Below are 17,300 nucleotides of genomic sequence, written 5' to 3'. Positions count from 1 at the left end.
TTTTCTTAATGGCATTCGTCGGTACGAGAGCCACGTGGTCTGCATCCTGGGAGAGCGAGGCTGAGTGCCCGCAGAGCAGTGGCAAGCTTGAAGCGAGTGAGTACGGAAGCCTCGTGGGTGATCCGAATTTCTTATGTAAATAGCTTCTTCTATCTCTTTGACTCGGATGAAGTCGCGGCTCTGGGAGCCGGGTGGCCGCGGGCCACGGGTGCCACTACGGGCTGACTGGTATTGCGGCCTGGCACCGGGCGCTCCGACACCGTCTGGGACGGTGGGCGCCGTCAACTCGGATGCTTTGTGCACCGAGCGGAGTAGGACCACCTCACAGAGCTGACGTCTCCTCGCGGCTGCCTGTTTTGCGCTCATTTTGGGTGTTGTTTTTGGATGCCGGTTGTTGTCAGGGTAGCGACGATTTAGGCCTAAGGCTTTACGAAGCTGCCTGTCGCACGTCGAGGGACACAACCTGGTGGACCGTGGCGTTGAGGTGTTGCAAGTTGCTTCCCTCATTCTATTTAGCCTCGCACGAATTGAAATTACTCGTTCGACTCAAGGAAGCGAGCTTCGTTCACGTGAACTTAGCATCTGCCCTATCTTTTGCTAGCCGAGTTGAACATCGTGCCACGTGGGCGATGCGCATGCATAATTCCTCTCCCTTGCACTACTTTAATGTTTGCCGAGTGTGTTGAGTTTACGCAGCGTGATTGAAGTCACCCCTGGTTTGCCGTCACCTGCACATCGTCTGCTGCTGCCCCGGACTACGATCGAGCCACCCCGGGCGATGGCGATGCTGTGGCCAGTTCGGCGCGGCGACTTCGGCGGCCTCCTGCATCCAGCTCACAACCCTCGGTGGCGGACAAAAGAGCCGGCGGTCACCGACAGCTACGGCGGCTCTTCCCAGCAGGGCGCGTCGGCGCGAGCGACGCTTGTTCGTACCGACTACTGCGTCGTCGTCTCCGGAGTCCTGGCCTGGCATCGTGCCGTCGAGTCTGCAAAGCTGCCGCTGTGACCGGCGGACGCCAGCGGTGCACCCAAGGACAATGTCGGCTTGCATGTTATGGACAGCGTGCGGACATTTCTTCGGCGCGACCACTGTTTAATGTTCTACCTTGTTTGCGAAGCACAGTTTGATGTTAGACCGTGTCACATTTCTCGCCGGAATATGTAGTGATTTAAGGTTGGGGGGATGTGGGGATGCGTGACTCTCACGTCTCCCCTGAGATCTAGTTTTCCCGCATGGCTCGTCTCCTGCAGGGCGGCTTCGCCCGCCGCGTGGCCTGGCGCCCGCGGCGGTCGGGTAGTACAAGCGCGGTGCGAGAGATGGCGCGACCGTCGCGCCGCTACGGGGTTACTCGGGCGCCGGGAGACAAGGCGCTCTGTCGTTGTTGGGTTCGAGACAGGAAGCGGGACGGCCGTGCCGCACGTGCAGCGACCCTCTTGCCCGGCGGGTCGGAGCGCGCGGTGGGGACGTATCCCGCGTGCGCGCCGGCCCATGCTTCTGCGAGACCGCCTCGCGTGGCCGCCCTCGAACGCGCCACGATTCGCGTGACCATACACGCGAACGACCAGGCCTTGGGATCCAGCATGGGGCGAACATATTCGCCCGCTTCCGGTCGCGGTGAGTCGGACTTCTAGATTTGTCGCGCGCCCATCGGCATGTTTTGCGGATAGCAACTCGGCTAGCAGGCATTGATCTATGAAAGGTGCAATAAATGCCCTTGTGATTGTTTGCACTACTGTGTTGTCGTTCCTTTGTCCCAAGAGCACGGGTGTGAGACCCCACATCTACGGGTGTGAGAGACCCCACACCCTTCAGTAATATGGGTGTTCGAAAGGTTTCGTTTTCGCTCGACTCTGCGCGCTCGACTCTGCACCGTGCACGCTTTGGAGTTTCAGTAGTTTCGTTATCGCGTCGTGCTGTGAGGGTTCTGCTGGCTCGCGAAACGTTCATTTGGAACAAGCAGCGAGAATGCCACGTCCATGTGATGTCGTGGGAAGCCCTCGTTGCTTTCCCGCTCCGGAGAGCCGGTGTCGAGGCCGCCGTCGTAGTACGCAACGACGCCGGCAGTGCGAGCCCTCAGCAGCAGGTCGCGCTCGTCGGTGCTCAAATCGCTGAAGTTGAGCCCACCATCGCGAGCCAATCTGTCGGTGTCAGGGTCCATTGCGACGAGCGTCGAAGTTAGCGTCATAGAATGAAGTACCAGCTTATAGGCGTCTTGCGCTGGAGTTTGAGGTATAGTAGCGGCGCCTGGTGGTGGTGTGGGAAACGACATCTGGGTCGTGCCAGCTTGGGTCGTATTGAGCCCTGGCTGTGGCGAAGCACGTTTCTAGGCCGAGTTTTGCGTCGATTCGCACATTTTTATGCCCTGTTGCGAGTGCGAAAAGGCTCGTCGCTTCTCATAGACCACGCCGACCACGCTGCGAGCTCGCCGCAGCCTATAGTTTAACGAAAACGGACTCTCCGTGTGCCGTGGGACATAATGTGGGTCGTAATTCGTTTCTCCTTCCGCTAGCCACCATACTCCCGCTTTCGCTCTGCTGTCGGCTCTGTCTTGGCTCTGTTTCTGGCCGTGCGTTTGCGTTTTGCGCAGAAAAGCCGTAGCGCCATCTGCGGATGCCGTTCTACTCACCGATGGCGCAACGTCACTATGAGACCATGATGTCAGTACTCCTCGATCGGAGGGCGGGCTATTTGAACTGCGCTAGAGGTACGCGGACGCTTCAGAACGCATTTTCTCTTAAAGTAAGTCTCTCCTTGGCACGAAACAAGCGTTTCGAGGTTTCTGTGATGGTATTTCAACAGTCCACGTTGACTTAATAGTAACCTTTAGTGTCCCTTTAAATATCATAGAGTGCTTTGAAATGTATGATGCCTCGCTTATGTACCAGCATAAAGATATTTGCCCAAAATTCAAGAATGTCTTGTTTGGCCTTTATTTTCCCCACTAATAAACATCCCCTTTCTACCAAATAGATGAAAATAGAGTTTTGAAATAATACTTTATATTAGACCCTTGTCCATTGGAAGAATCGTTTTGTAATGCTGCAAAGCTTCCTTCTAAATATAAATCTAGAAGATGGTATAACTGCTTAAGTATTTTTGGTTCTCTCTTCCAGCAACAAATTTGCATAAGTAGATTATTATGAATTGCAGAGCTAAACAAGGTCCATAGTCAAAATGCGACCAGTCGCAAGCTACTTTTCCATCCTTCAGTAGATGGTATATTACTATCCACCCAATTGCATATGTTTGAATGTGTCATTGAAAAGTATGCCACCTGCCGTGGTGACGTAGTGGCTATGGCATTGTGCTACTAAGCCCGGGGGTGCACGATCGAATCCTGGCCACTGTGGCCGCATTTTGTTGGGGGTTGAATGCAAAGATGCCCGTGTACCGTGCACAGGGTGCACGTTGAAGTGGTCTGAATTAATTGGGAGTCTCTCACTGCACTGTGCCTTATAATCAAATTGTGGTTTTGGCACGTAAAACCCCAGAATTTAATTTCCATTTTCTGTGTCACAGGCCCACAACCATGAGCATGGAATCAAGGCAGGCGACGGCATTGCAGCTGTTGCCTGGATGATCATCTTTGGCGACGGCATGCATAACTTCATCGACGGCCTTTCCATCGGGGCAGCATTCTCCGAGAGCCTTCTGGCTGGAGCCAGTATTTCAGTTGCCGTGGTGTGCGAGGAGTTTCCACATGAACTGGGTATGTGCTGGTACTTATGCCACTGACAACTCTGGCACGGCTAGCCGAGTTAAGCTTAGCTGTGTTACTGTTGCACAGCTAAGCTGAACTGTTGCACATCAACGTGGCACATCATGGCACTACGTGCCATTATTACCGTTCAGATGGCTTGCAGAATGCAGGCCATTCTGTTTATAGCGAGCAGTGAAACAGCTGGGCATTCCATTGTTCTATTTGCCTCCTCTGTAGCCGTGCAGCCATGTTCAGCGTGTCTTCATGGCTGTAGTTGTAAGACCCTGTGGCCACTGCTGATATTATCGCTCCATACTGCACCCACTGCTATGTTTTATTGGGTTCCATATTATGCTTTAAACTCGTCCTTTTCACCTTATTAGCAAATTGCATTTCTTGCAAAACAAGAGGGCCCAAATTATTGTAGAAAATTATTCGTGATACTTAAGCATATATTAAAGATATGAGTGACATTTGTCATATCCCATTGTGGACAAGATAAAAATTGCCACATAAAATTTTGAGGAACTCTTTGAGGAACTATCAGACATTTTTTGGTATATTATCGGCTTTAGTGAGATTAGAAGATTAGAATAACAGCCATGCCCTCTGCTATAGAGGTCTCCCTGATAAGAAGCAATACGGGGTAGGGTTCCTAATTCATAAGGACATAGCGGGCAACATTGACGAATTCTACAGCATTAATGAGAGGGTAGCTGTAGTCGCAATGAAACTTAATAAGAGGTATAGATTAAAGGTAAAGGTAGTACAAGCCTACGCTCCAACATACAGTCACGACGATGAGGAAGTAGATCAGTTTTATGAAGACGTTGAATTAGCGATGAGAAAAGTGCAAACTCGATATACAGTAGCAATAGGTGACTTCAATGCAAAAGTGGGGAAAAAGCAGGCGGGTGAACAGGCAATTGGCAACTATGGCATTTATTCTTGAAACACTAGAGGAAAGATGCTGGTAGAATTCGCAGAAAGGAATAAGCTGAGAATAATGAACACCGTTTTCAGGAAACGTAGCAACAGAAAGTGGGGACCTGGAAAAGCCCTAATTGTGAAACAAGAAATGAAATTGATTTCATACTTTCTGCTGATCCTAGCATAGTGCAGGATGTAGAAGTGATAGATAGGGTAAAGTGCAGTGATCATAGGTTAGTGAGGGTTAGGATTCACCTCAATTTGAACAGAGAAAGAGTAAAATTGGTCAAGAAGAAACAGGTCAGCTTAGAGGCAGTAAGGGTATAAGCAGACAAATTTAGACGGGTACTTACAAACAAATATGCAGCCTTAAAACAAATAGATGATGATGATGACATAGAGCTAATGAATGAAACCGTAACGAGGCTGGCTTCAGAGGCAGCAATTGAAGTGGGAGGCAAGGCACCAAGGCAACCAGTAGGCAAGCTCTCCCAAGTATCAAAGGACCTAGTAACGAAATGACAAAGAGTGAAAGTGTCCAACTCAGGAAATAAGATAGAACGTATAATGGTTTCCAGCAAGTATGGACGCGAGCACAAGAAGTAGAAACAGACAGGACAGCGCTGGACTTGCAACTGAAGTTTATTGTGAAAACATTCCACAAATCTCCCAAATCGTCCCACTCCAAATTAATAAAACGTGGCATAGTCTACTTGTGCTTGACAAATGCTCTAACGTTAAAGAGTTGCACCCACTCAATGCAGCAGAGTTTTGAAGCCCAGAAGGCGAGATTAATGTCGGCAGGGTACCCAGTCTCACTTTTGATGGCTGTGTCAGAATCCTTGTTTAAAAAGTACACACACAAAAAAAACGTGGAAACCGCGGACGACAATGATTCTTCAAAAGGAAAAAAGGTCGTAGTGATGCCATATTTGCATGGCTTGTCTCATAATGTTAAAGGGAAACTGAAGAGTCTATCGAATTCAATAAGACGCTCATATACGGATGCGGGAACCTTATAAACCGTGAAGGTAAAATTTTGGGGGGGATTTTTCACTTAGGAGCGGTGCAATCGTTGGTTAAAATTGCGCTGTAGCTCCGCCCCCCGTCGAGCGCCGCGCACTGCTGCTGACGCTGACGATGCGAGCGGAGACCGGAAACCGCGGCGTAGTGACGTCAGCACTGGTGTTCCGCTCCTTCGCAGTCTCCCCGACTCTGCCTGACTGGGCTTATTTCTGCGTGCGTGTCGTCCTAATCTGCTTCGCTCGATCCTACATTCCATTGTTTGTGTGTATATAGGAGTGGTAGTTGACGTGCGCAGCATCAGTTGAACTTGTAGGCCGATCATGCCGGCGTTCTGTGCCGCCTACACTTGCACGAACACTAGCGGCCGCGACGATGTTCCGATGTTCCATTAGTTCCTGCAAAACAAGAAGCTTTCAGCTAAGTGGGAGGCTGCTGTGAAGCGAAACAACTTCAAGCGCTCAAGAACAACAGTGTTGTGCTCTAACCACTTCCGTGATGATTACTACCGGAGTTTATCAATAATGCGTGCTTTGGGTTCTCCTAAAAAAAAATAATTAGCACGCTGAACGGAAGGTGCATGTTTATCTCTCACCCTTGACGCAGGTTTCATCGTCAAGCATCACGAATTTTCTATTTCCACGTGTGTTGCGAAACAGCCTGCATGCAGCTACCATAACGCAGTGCAAGCGTAAAGTTTTCATGTGCTGGAAAGCCTGCTCACGCCAGCACGCTGCGCTCCCCCTTCTCTCGAACACATAGAGAAACCGACCATCTCATGTAGCCGAAGGAATTCGCCGGTTACGAGTAGCGTGCGGATGGCACGCTGATGAAGGTTCTATGCTACACGTGCTACAACAGCCGGTAAACTTTTCCCGCGTTTAAACCATCTGTGTAGATTGCCGACAGCTTTGGGGCAGTGCAGAAATGCCGAAGATCGCATCACCACTTACGTTCTACGAGGAGGCATGCAGGAACATAACACTACAGTTGTTTGCCCGGAAACGTACTCACTGGAATGCTGAATGCAGCTTAGCAAAAAACATACTCGCCAAAGAACATTTCCAACACAAGGAGATGCTAACACTTCGCCTTCGTTCGCGCAGAAAGCAGTGCTTGATCCAGCATTTTTTGCTTCTTGGAAAGGCCGGCTCTTCGCAATCGGCTCGTACATGTATGGAGTAAAGTATAAACCCCTTACAAGTGATTTTGCACGGAAAGTGACAGTGCGACAAGCGAGGCGATGGCTGTCGCATTCACCCGTCGCCTGCAAGCCGAAGTCCACGCGAGCGACGGGTTTGAGCGACGACTTCCCAGTATGAGGGCAGCAATATCCGCGCCGAAACTAGCGTGACGCATGCTATATCAATTTAAGTTGATGCGTTTTACTGAAGGATCATAAACTATTTCTGAAGGTCTTGCACTAGGTTCTTATTCTTGCACGTGTAAAATTCAATAGTTTGCTCGTTCCGTGCGACAAACAGTAGTATTTGAGTTATGTACATCCAGTTTCAGCTTCGCACTATTGGCTAGTCGCTCATAGCATTTCCGGGTGACGAGCGAAGAGTTCTAGATTTCTAGAAACGAGCTATCAAGCGACAACACCGAGCGATCTGCTCAAGCGACGGCCCGTTTTGTCGCTCGAAGCCGTCGCCCGTCGCCGTCGTACGCAAGATCGCTCTCGTGGAGTTTGGACTTATTGCCGAAGTCCTCAGAGAAGCGCAAGCTCTCAAAATTTTCCATGACCGTGTCAGCAAAACACCACCAAAGTACCTTTCACCGTGCTTAGTGTGTAGCGGCAGCAGTCAGTCCGGACAAACACCATTGTTGACGTCACGAGGTGCCTGACCAATCACAGGCGGAAACGAGGCGCTTGAGCTGGGCGTGTCTGCTGCTGCACTTTTCGTCGAAATAAAATATGTTTGCGCTTTCTTTCGCTCAATTTCGATGCGATATTCGAATTCAGGGGGTTGAAAACCACGACGTACTGCTCTTCACTCATCTTTTTCTGGAGAAGCTTTCAGCTTCCCCTTAAGAGGGTGGCCACTAGGAATGGCGTCACACTCGTGTATTCGGCGCCGAGCAAACTGGTTAGGCTGTGCAAAAACATCACAGGAGAGAAGAAAGATGCGACTAGTAGCTGTGTAAAAAAAGCACACCACTTTTTTTCACAAAAACTGTGCATGTTCAGTTGTGTATCGCATACCTCTCTCATGCGGGCTGTCCTATATCGGCCAGACAGGTCGTTGCATTAATGACCCCATGCGTGAGCATCTTTATTTGCTACCTACAGGTACAGGAGGGAACTTGCTATTGCATTGCAAAAAGCACGAATGCCGACCAGTTTTTCATAGTGTATCGATAGTGGGGAGAGAGCGCAGCAAATTGGAAAGAGAAATTAGCAAAGCGTTCCAAATGAAAAAGTTGGGCGCGCATACATGTGTGAGTGAACCTTCGGTTCATATCAGTGATAAAGAACTGCAATTTCTAAATTTATCATGTTAATCCATGTGTTGTTGCCTTTGTCGAGAAGGGGTGTGACTACGCTTTTGTGTATGTGTAAAACTTTTGCTGATAATTGACCCATGGTAGAGTGTATAAGCGCGACTGGACGAGGACGAAGAAAGAAACAGATATACAGACACAGCGCTTCACTTTCAACTATATATTTTATTTTCGCACGCATCGATAAATATATACCGTGTGAGCGGAAACACACGTGACAGCAAAAAAGAACATTGAGTGGTACATTTCGTTGAACCGGACACGTGTGCAAGGCAAGCGAAAAAACACTCTACACTCTACACTCTACCAATACACTCTACCAAAAAAAAAACACTCTAAAACTCTACTCTACTCTAAAATACACTCTACCATGGATTCTAACCAACTAGCCCGCCAGCGTGTTTTAACCATGATAATTGACTACAAACCTTGGTATTGTTCTTGGTTGTATGCGCATGCGTGGCGGAGATTTGTGGAATGCTTTCACAATAAACTTCAGTTGTAAGTCCAGCGTTGTCCTGTCTGTTTCTACTTCTTGTGCTCACGTCCGTACTTGCTGGAAACCATTATACGTTCACCATGCACCAACTGGCCCAGCAAACTACTCTACTAAAGATAAGATAGAATTTGCGGAATTGTCAAAACTGATCAACAAGGCGAATATAAGTGATATTCGAAACTATAACATGAGAAAGACTGAAAAAGCCGTAAAAATGGATGCAGCCTGAAAACAGTGAGAAGGAAACTTGGCATAGGACAAACTAAGATGTATGCACTGAAAGATAAGCTGAGTAATATGATCAGCAATCTCGAAGGTATTATAAAAGTAGCAGAAGAATTCTATACTGACCTGTACAGTACCCAGAAGACTCAGGAATACTCCATTCGAAACAATAATGAACAGTATACAGAAACTCCTCCTATAACTAGAGATCAGTGGGCTTGGCGGCACGTCAGTGATGGGCCATCCTAACCGACTTCACTTCTTCACTACGCAGTTCTTGGTGCTGTCCTGGATTCTGAAGCTAACACCGTACTCTGAACAGCCTGCCTGGATTCCACTGCCTGCCGATGAGGACGCCCCGCATTGCCATGGCGAGCTGCGCCGGACCTACCTCTACGGAACATCGGACTGCGCATCACAGATTACGCCACTTCTGTTGCTGCGGTGTCATCGGCTGACGCCCTGGCTTCCTGGCACACTATCTTCGATTGACAGCGCCATCTTTCCTTGGATCCCCAATATGAAGCCTAGACAAACCATCGCCACGCTCAGTGGGCTTGGCGGCACGTCATTGATGGGCCATCCTAACCGACTTCACTACTTCACTACGCAGTTCTTGGTGCTGTCCTGGATTCTGAAGCTAACACCGTACTCTGAACAGCCTGCCTGGATTCCACTGCCTGCCGATGAGGACGCCCCGCATTGCCATGGCGAGCTGCGCCAGACCTGCCTCTACGGAACATCGGACTGCGCATCACAGATTACACCACTTCTGTCGCTGCGGTGTCATCGGCTGACGCCCTGGCTTCCTGGCACACTATCTTCGATTGACAGCGCCATCTTTCCTCGGATCCCCGATATAAAGCCTAGACAAACTATCGCCACGCTCAGTGGGCTTGGCGGCACGTCAGTGATGGGCCATCCTAACTGACTTCACTTCTTCACTACGCAGGTAACAAATTGCTGTTGCCTTTTCGCTACACGCACTGGTTACCGAACATTACTCGTGCTGCCAGGCCCACGGCACTCTCTTTGTATAGTATTTGACTGTGCTCGCATGCTATTGAAATTACTTTTGTTGGCAGGAGATATTGAAACTAATCCTGGACCTATAAATGATCCAACTGTACTCCCTGCTGATATGCTTGATGTTTTGAAGGCATTGCAAATCGGACAGTCAGCCATGCTTGAGCAGCTAAATTCAATTAGGTCAACCCTTGCTGATCATGAGAAAACATTCAGCAAACTCGGCACACGGTTGACCAAGATTGAATCTGACCTGTTGCCACTTTCGAATATAAAGTCCCAAGTAAATAACATAGAAAGTGTCGCTAATAGCAGCGCTGCTAAGGTAACTGTGCTGACTGACCGCATTAATGAGATCGAAAACAGATCCCGAAGATGTAACCTGGTTTTTTACGGTGTCAGAGATGCGCGAAATGAGTCGTGGCGTGATTCTGAGGAATCAATAATTGAACACTGCCACAAAAACCTGGGCGTAACTATTCAAAGTCGTGATATCGAACGTGCCCACAGACTCGGCACTTTTCAGGAGAGAAAACGGAAGCCAATAATAGTAAAATTCGCCCACTTTAAAGGTAAAAAAGGCATCCTTCTCTCAAGCGGTAAGCTGAAGGGCACCGAATACGGCATTAGCGAAGACTTCTCCCCAGAAACTCGTCTGGCCAGGAGACGTCTAATCGAATTTGGAAAAGCGCATCAATCTTCATTCAAGCTCCGTTACGACAAACTTATCTGTGGCCGAAAAACCTACGTTTACGATCACGCTAAACAGTCGGTCGTCGAACGTCAATCCTAGCAACAAGTGCAAAAGCCACTGAGGCCGACACAGCGTGTTAAGCACAATCTATCGCTGCTCTACACTAACATCCGCAGCCTGATACCCAAACGGGATTCGTTATGCAGCCTCATTTCCTCGTCATCCAGTAACATTGTTGCACTAACGGAAACATGGTTAAATTCCACAATACTTGATTGTGAAATTCTTCCAGATCTACCAGAATTTGATATTTTTCGCAAAGACAGGTGCGATGGAAGCCATGGCGGCGGTGTGGCTATTGCTACTCGTCGCCAACTTAAGTGCTCTTTTGTAAATATAAGAACGCCTCTAGAAATGATTTGGACGTGCTGCCACGCCACTTCACCGCGCACGCTCATCGGCTGTTGCTATCGTCCACCCTGCACTGATAGCTCCTTTCTTTCGTTTTTTCACGATGTGTTGTTTGAACTAACCACGGCTTATCCTAACACACCCATATTGTTACTCGGGGACTTCAACTTTCCAACTATAGATTGGAGTAACGTTGCGTCATGTCTAACACAAACAAACATGGCTAGCGAATTTATAAACATTTGCTTGCTGTTCGGTCTATCGCAGCTTGTTACTAAACCTACGCGAATAACTCAACACTCATCGAATATCCTAGATTTCGTCTTAGCATCACACCCCGATAAGATGCCTCCTCTTACGTACCGTATTTACACGATTGTAAGTAGACTCGAATGTAAGTCGACCCCCCCCCATATCGCTTGACCAAAAAAAAAAAAAAAAAAACCAGAGGGCGCATTCGATAACGAAAATTTATTAGTAGCTGACATGGTCATTGGACTACTCGTCTTCACTAGTGCTGCCATCGTCATCGTTGCTGCGGTCCCACAGCGCGTCGTGGTCCAGCGAAATTTCAAATTTGGCAAACGACCGCACCAGGACATCTTGCAGAACAGCAGCCCACGCCAAATGCACCCAACCACACGCAGCCGTCTGGGAGGCTCTTTTGACAGGTCCGGTTGGCGTAATTTCGCAGTCTTCTGCCGCCAGCCACTTGTTATACTCACGGCGGAGCAGAACCTTAAAATTAAGGCGGAGGTCCGGGCTTATTTCATGACCACGTCGCACTTCACTGGCAGGGTCCGATCATGCATTTCAGCGACGTACGCCGCAAGCTTAGCCTACAGCTCCGGAAAGCGTCTATACTTCGGCACGTGGGAAATTTCTCACTTGCCGCCACACAGGTGAAAATTTCGCTTCGCTGCAGTCGCCACTCTCGCACCACCCGTTTAGAAACATCGAAATTGCGGCCCGCTGCGCAGTGATTTGTTTCTTCGGCGTAACGGATGGCAGCCCTCTTGAACGCTGCTGTGAACGAGTGCTGAAAGATTAGTGGGCCTGCAGCACTCATGACGACTGGGGAAGCGTAGAAGTAGCGCGTAGCCGAAGCGGAGCGCGTCAAGAAGTTAGTCAAACCAATACCAATGCCTTTAAACAGAGAAAGAGAAACCCGCGAGCGGTGTCTGCTCTTCCTCTTCCATGAACTACCGATACTCCCCGCAAGCGCCGCCGTTCTGAGGGTGCCGCCGCAAATGGGAACAGCGGCGCTTCCATCAACTGTCGACAACCCCCCCCCCCCCCCATGAGTGTTGCATGCACTGTAAGACTCTCAAAAATGTTGAAAAACCCTTCCGAAATGCGAACAAACATGCGGGATAGCGAAAAGATACGGGTAGGGCCATAGAGCAAACATAAAATTGTAACTACGTTGTAGCTCTCGTTGGTATGGCTTTTTTTGGCGGGGCCATGTTTTTGGTTTCGATTGTAAGTCGACCTCCCAACTTCAGACTTTCAAATTTTAAAAAAGGGGTCGACTTACAATCGTGTAAATACGGTACGTCAGTGGTCTTAGCGATCACACCGTCATTCATGCCACGTTTCCTTGCAATATACTCAAAAGTAAAATATCAAAGAAAGTACTAACACTATATGATAAAGCCGATTATCCAAGCATTAATTGTGAACTTTATATCTTTCATGAGCAACTTGCCCTTACGTATCAGCAGCGGTCGACTGAGAGTAACTGGGCACTTTTCAAAACAGAAATGCTGCGTTTAATAGGTCTTTACATTCCAACTATCACGATAAATGAAAGAGCGCGTTCCTCCTGGCTCAACACTACTTCAAAGCGCTTAAACAATAAGAAAAAATGATTATTTCGTGTAGCTGAATGCTCCGGTTCTTCTTCTGCCTGGGAAAAATATAACAAAGCTACTAAAGAATATAACTCGTTAAAAGCACACACAAAACGTAATTTCTTTTCTACTACCGTCCCAAATATGTTGCACTCCAACCCGCGGCGTTTTTGGGAAACGATAAAACCTGAAACTAATAGCTCTATTTCTCTATGTGATAATTCTGGCTCACCCATTTCTGACTCAAATGTTCCTGATGCCTTGAACCTTGCATTTTGTTCAATGTTTACAAAAGAACCTGCCAACGAACTACCAGATTTACCATTTTTAGACTTTACACCAATGGAAAGTATTAATTTTAGGCCGGAAGGCATCATTAAGGTAATAGATGGACTGAAGTGCTCATCATCCTGCGGAACCGATGGCATTAATGCCAAAGTGTTAAAAAATACAAAGTATGTCTGTAGTTCGATCCTCTGTATCATCTTTCAGCAATCACTTGACACAGGCATTGTTCCAAGAGACTGGAAAACAGGGAAGGTCATTCCAGTCTTCAAGAAAGGTGATTGGTCTTCCACAGGTAATTACCGCCCCATTTCACTCACCAGCATATGCTCCAAAATCATGGAACATGTCATTTACTCTCATGTTGCTAACTTCCTAACCTCAGTGAAGTTCTTTCGCCCTAATCAACATGGCTTCAGGAAAGATCACTCATGCGAAACGCAGTTAGCTTTATTTATTCATGATATTCATTTACACCTCGACTCTAACATTCCAACTGACGCCCTGTTTTTAGATTTCGAAAAGGCTTTCGATAAGGTTCCACATTCTCGCCTTCTACTAAAATTATCACGCCTAAACATCCACCCACTTGTTCTTAACTGGATCCAGTGTTTTTTAACTAACCGAAAACAATTTGTATATGCTAACAACCTTACATCTTCTGTTTCCTCCGTTCTATCTGGTGTACCTCAGGGCACTGTTCTTGGGCCACTCCTATTTCTAATCTACATTAATGACCTGCCATTCACTGTAACCTCTGCAATACGTCTTTTCGCTGATGATTGTGTCCTATACCGCCCTATCAATACCGTCGCAGACATCTCTGCTCTTCAGGAGGACCTCTTTCATATTCAAGACTGGTGTGCTACATGGCTTATGTCCCTCAACGTTAGTAAGACTGTGCATATTTCATTCCATCATTGACCTAATTACATTCCCCCTGCCTACAAGATTAACAACTGCACTATATCTACTACCGACTCCTTCAAGTACTTAGGAATTCACCTATCCAAAGATTTGTCTTGGACAAATCACGTAAGCCACATAATTAATTCAGCTAACAAAATTCTTGGTTATCCTCGCCGTAATAGCTTCATGGCACAACCACCCGTGAAATCAGTTGCCTATAAAACGCTTGTGCGACCAAAACTTGAATATGCATGTGCTATCTTTGACCCTTACCAATCTAATCTCACTAAAGCCCTTGAAAGCGTTCAAAACCGTGCTGCTAGATTTATTCTTTCAGATTACTCATATCACACTAGCGTTTCATCACTAAAATTTAAACTAGACCTATCGCCTCTTGCCTCCCGTCGTCGCATCTCTCGCCTATGCCTCTATCACAGGTTTTTTTATTCCATACCTCGTGACAGCCAGCTGGTCCAGCTGGCTCATCGTGTTCGTCGAACAGGCCATCCGAACTCCGTAATCCCACCACAAGCCCGCACCACTACGTTCCTGCAGTCATTCTTCGTCCGAACCGCCCGAGACTGGAACGGCCTTCCCAGACAAACTGCACTCATCCGCGATACAGCACGCTTTAGATCTGCCATTGAGTGTTCCGACTCATCTTTCTAATTTCCACATCATCAATCCCGCCTTTTACATGCCCACCCCTCATGTAATGTCCTATTTTGGACCCTTGAGGTATTAATAAATAAATAAATAAATAAATGAGGTCAGAAGGGCCTTGCAAAACATGAAACGGGAAAAAGCGACAGGAGAAAATGGAAAAACAGTCCATTTACTCAAAGATGGAGGAGACATAATGCTAGAAAAACTGGCCGCTCTCTATACAAAGTGTCTATTGACTGCAAAGGTCCCAGAAAACTGGAAGAATGCAAACATTATACTAACATTATACTATTCCAAAAAAAAAGGGAGACGTTAAAGAACTGAAAAATTATAGGCCCATTAGTTTACTCCCAGTATTATATAAAATATTTACCAAAATAATCTCCAATAGAATAAGGGCAACACTGGACTTTAGTCAACCAAGGGAACAGGCTGGTTTCAGCAAGGGATACTCTACAATGGATCACATTCATGCCATTAATCAGGTTATCGAGAAATCTGCATAGTACAATAAGCCTCTCTATATGAGTGAGTGAATAAACTTTTATTTGGTACAGCAAAGCGCGATAAAACGCGCACCTGGCTAATCCCACGACGGGACTGACAGATCTAGTCTGTCGGCCCGATCGCGGGCGCGCTGGACGGCCAGTAGTTGATCCTCAAAGACAGGACTTCGCAGGAGCGCGTCCCACTCTTCCTTGGTGAACTTCGGGCCCAGCGACCCGCACTCCCAGAGCATATGAGGCAACGTAGCTACCTCACCATAGGCCACGCAAGAACAATTTGGATAAATCTCGGGATATATGCTATTAAGGGACGCCGGATTTGGGTACGAGTTCGTTTGCAGAAGTCTTAGTGTGACCGCCTGCAGCCTGCTTAACTTGGAGTGAGGCGGGGGGAAAACCCTTCTCTATAAGTAGAAGAATTTAGTGATTTCGTTGTGCGTGAGAGGAGCGTCTCTGTGTCCGGGGAGAGAGTCGCCCGATCCGAGGGCAGCGCGGTCGGTAAAGCCACGCGCAGCCTCTTGGGCAGACTCGTTGAGGTTCAGAGGAACCCCCTCAATCGCCCCGACCTCGCTATATGGCTTTCATAGATTACGAAAAAGCATTTGATTCAGTAGAAATACCAGCAGTCATAGAGGCATTGCGTAATCAAGGAGTACAGACCGCTTATGTAAATACCCTGGAAAATATCTACAGAGATTCCACAGCCACCTTAATTCTACACAAGAAAAATAGGAAGATACCTATAAAGAAAGGGGTCAGACAGGGAGACACCAACTAGCTCCGTACCAACTAGCTCGCACCCAAACCCTTCTGAGTCGGACAGGGAGACACAATCTCTCCAATGCTATTCACTGTGTGCTTAGAAGTGTTCAAGCTATTAAACTGGGAAGACTTAGTAAAGATCGACGGCGAATATCTCGGCAACCTTCGGTTTTCCGATGACATTGTTCTATATAGCAACAATGCAGAAGAGTAATTAGTTACAAAAAATCATTGAGGACCTTAACAGAGTGTAAGAGTAGGGTTGAAGATTAATATGCAGAAGACAAAGATAATGATGAAAGCCGGGCAAGTGAACAAGAGTTCAGTATCGCCAGTCAGCCTGTAGAATCTGTGAAGGAATACGTTTACCTAGGTCAATTAATCACAGGGAACACTGACCATGAGAAGGAAATTCATAGAAGAATAAAAATGTGTTGGATTGCGTACGGCACACATTGTGAGCTCCTGACTGGGAGCTTACCATTGTAATGAAGAAGAAGAGCACAAGAACAAGGCCAGCCAGATCGTCTCTTCCATGCCTGCTGTGCAACCAGTGGGCCAGCCGGATCGCCAGTGCTTAGCACGAGTGTGAGCCGTTCGGGCAACCAGCTGTTCCTGCTCTGCGTCACCTGCCTTCTCGGCTACGAACAGACGTTACTCTCGGAACTGTTCAGTACACCCATTACAATTGGTGGAGGTGCGGGGTATTCAAGAACATCTACACCCTGGAACTCCGGTCTCGGACTCTGCCTCCCGTCATGCCTGACTCTCCCCAGCCGACGTCGCCGCCACCCCCCGTTGCCTGCTCTGGCGTTGTCCCGCAATGCCATCCAGCGGTTTTCAGCGGTACTGATGAACAGGACGTCAATGACTGGTTGCCTACGTACGAACAGGCGAGCTTGCACAATCGATGGGACGATACCGCCAAGTTAAATGCCGTCATATTGTACCTTGCGGGAGTGGCTCACCTGTGGTTTAAAAATCACGAAGCCGACTTTCAGTCCTGGTCCGCGTTCAAGACCAGCTTCGCTGCAGTTTTCGGTCGCCCTGCCGTCCACAAGTTGTGCGCCGAGCAGCAGTTACGAGAGCGAGCGCAACAACCTGGTGAAACATTCATCTTATATCGATGAGGTTCTCGACCTATGCAAATGTGTGGATACTTCTATGCCCGAAAATGACAAATTGAAGCACATTTTGAAGGGCATCGCCGATGACATTTTCCAAATGTTGATCGCCAAGAGTCCGCACACCGTAGCAGAGCTCATAAACTTGTGCCAAAGCTATGATGAATTGAGGAGGCAGCGC

At 47.8% G+C, this 17,300-nt stretch overlaps 1 protein-coding gene across 1 annotated transcript in view; it reads left to right on the top strand.

Annotated features, from left to right (window-relative positions):
- LOC142559731 (metal cation symporter ZIP14-like) overlaps positions 1-17,300 on the top strand; it is a 154,642-nt gene that overhangs the window by 65,559 nt on the left and 71,783 nt on the right. Inside the window, exon 6 of the mRNA XM_075671319.1 lies at positions 3,521-3,710. Coding sequence (XP_075527434.1) covers positions 3,521-3,710 — 190 coding nt within the window. The remainder of the gene's footprint in view (positions 1-3,520; positions 3,711-17,300) is intronic.

Source organism: Dermacentor variabilis, chromosome 10 (genome assembly GCF_050947875.1).
Source record: "Dermacentor variabilis isolate Ectoservices chromosome 10, ASM5094787v1, whole genome shotgun sequence".
Classification (NCBI taxonomy): domain Eukaryota; kingdom Metazoa; phylum Arthropoda; class Arachnida; order Ixodida; family Ixodidae; genus Dermacentor; species Dermacentor variabilis.
The sequence above is the reverse complement of the archived record's forward strand: the minus strand, read 5'-3'. Positions and strand labels throughout refer to the sequence as shown.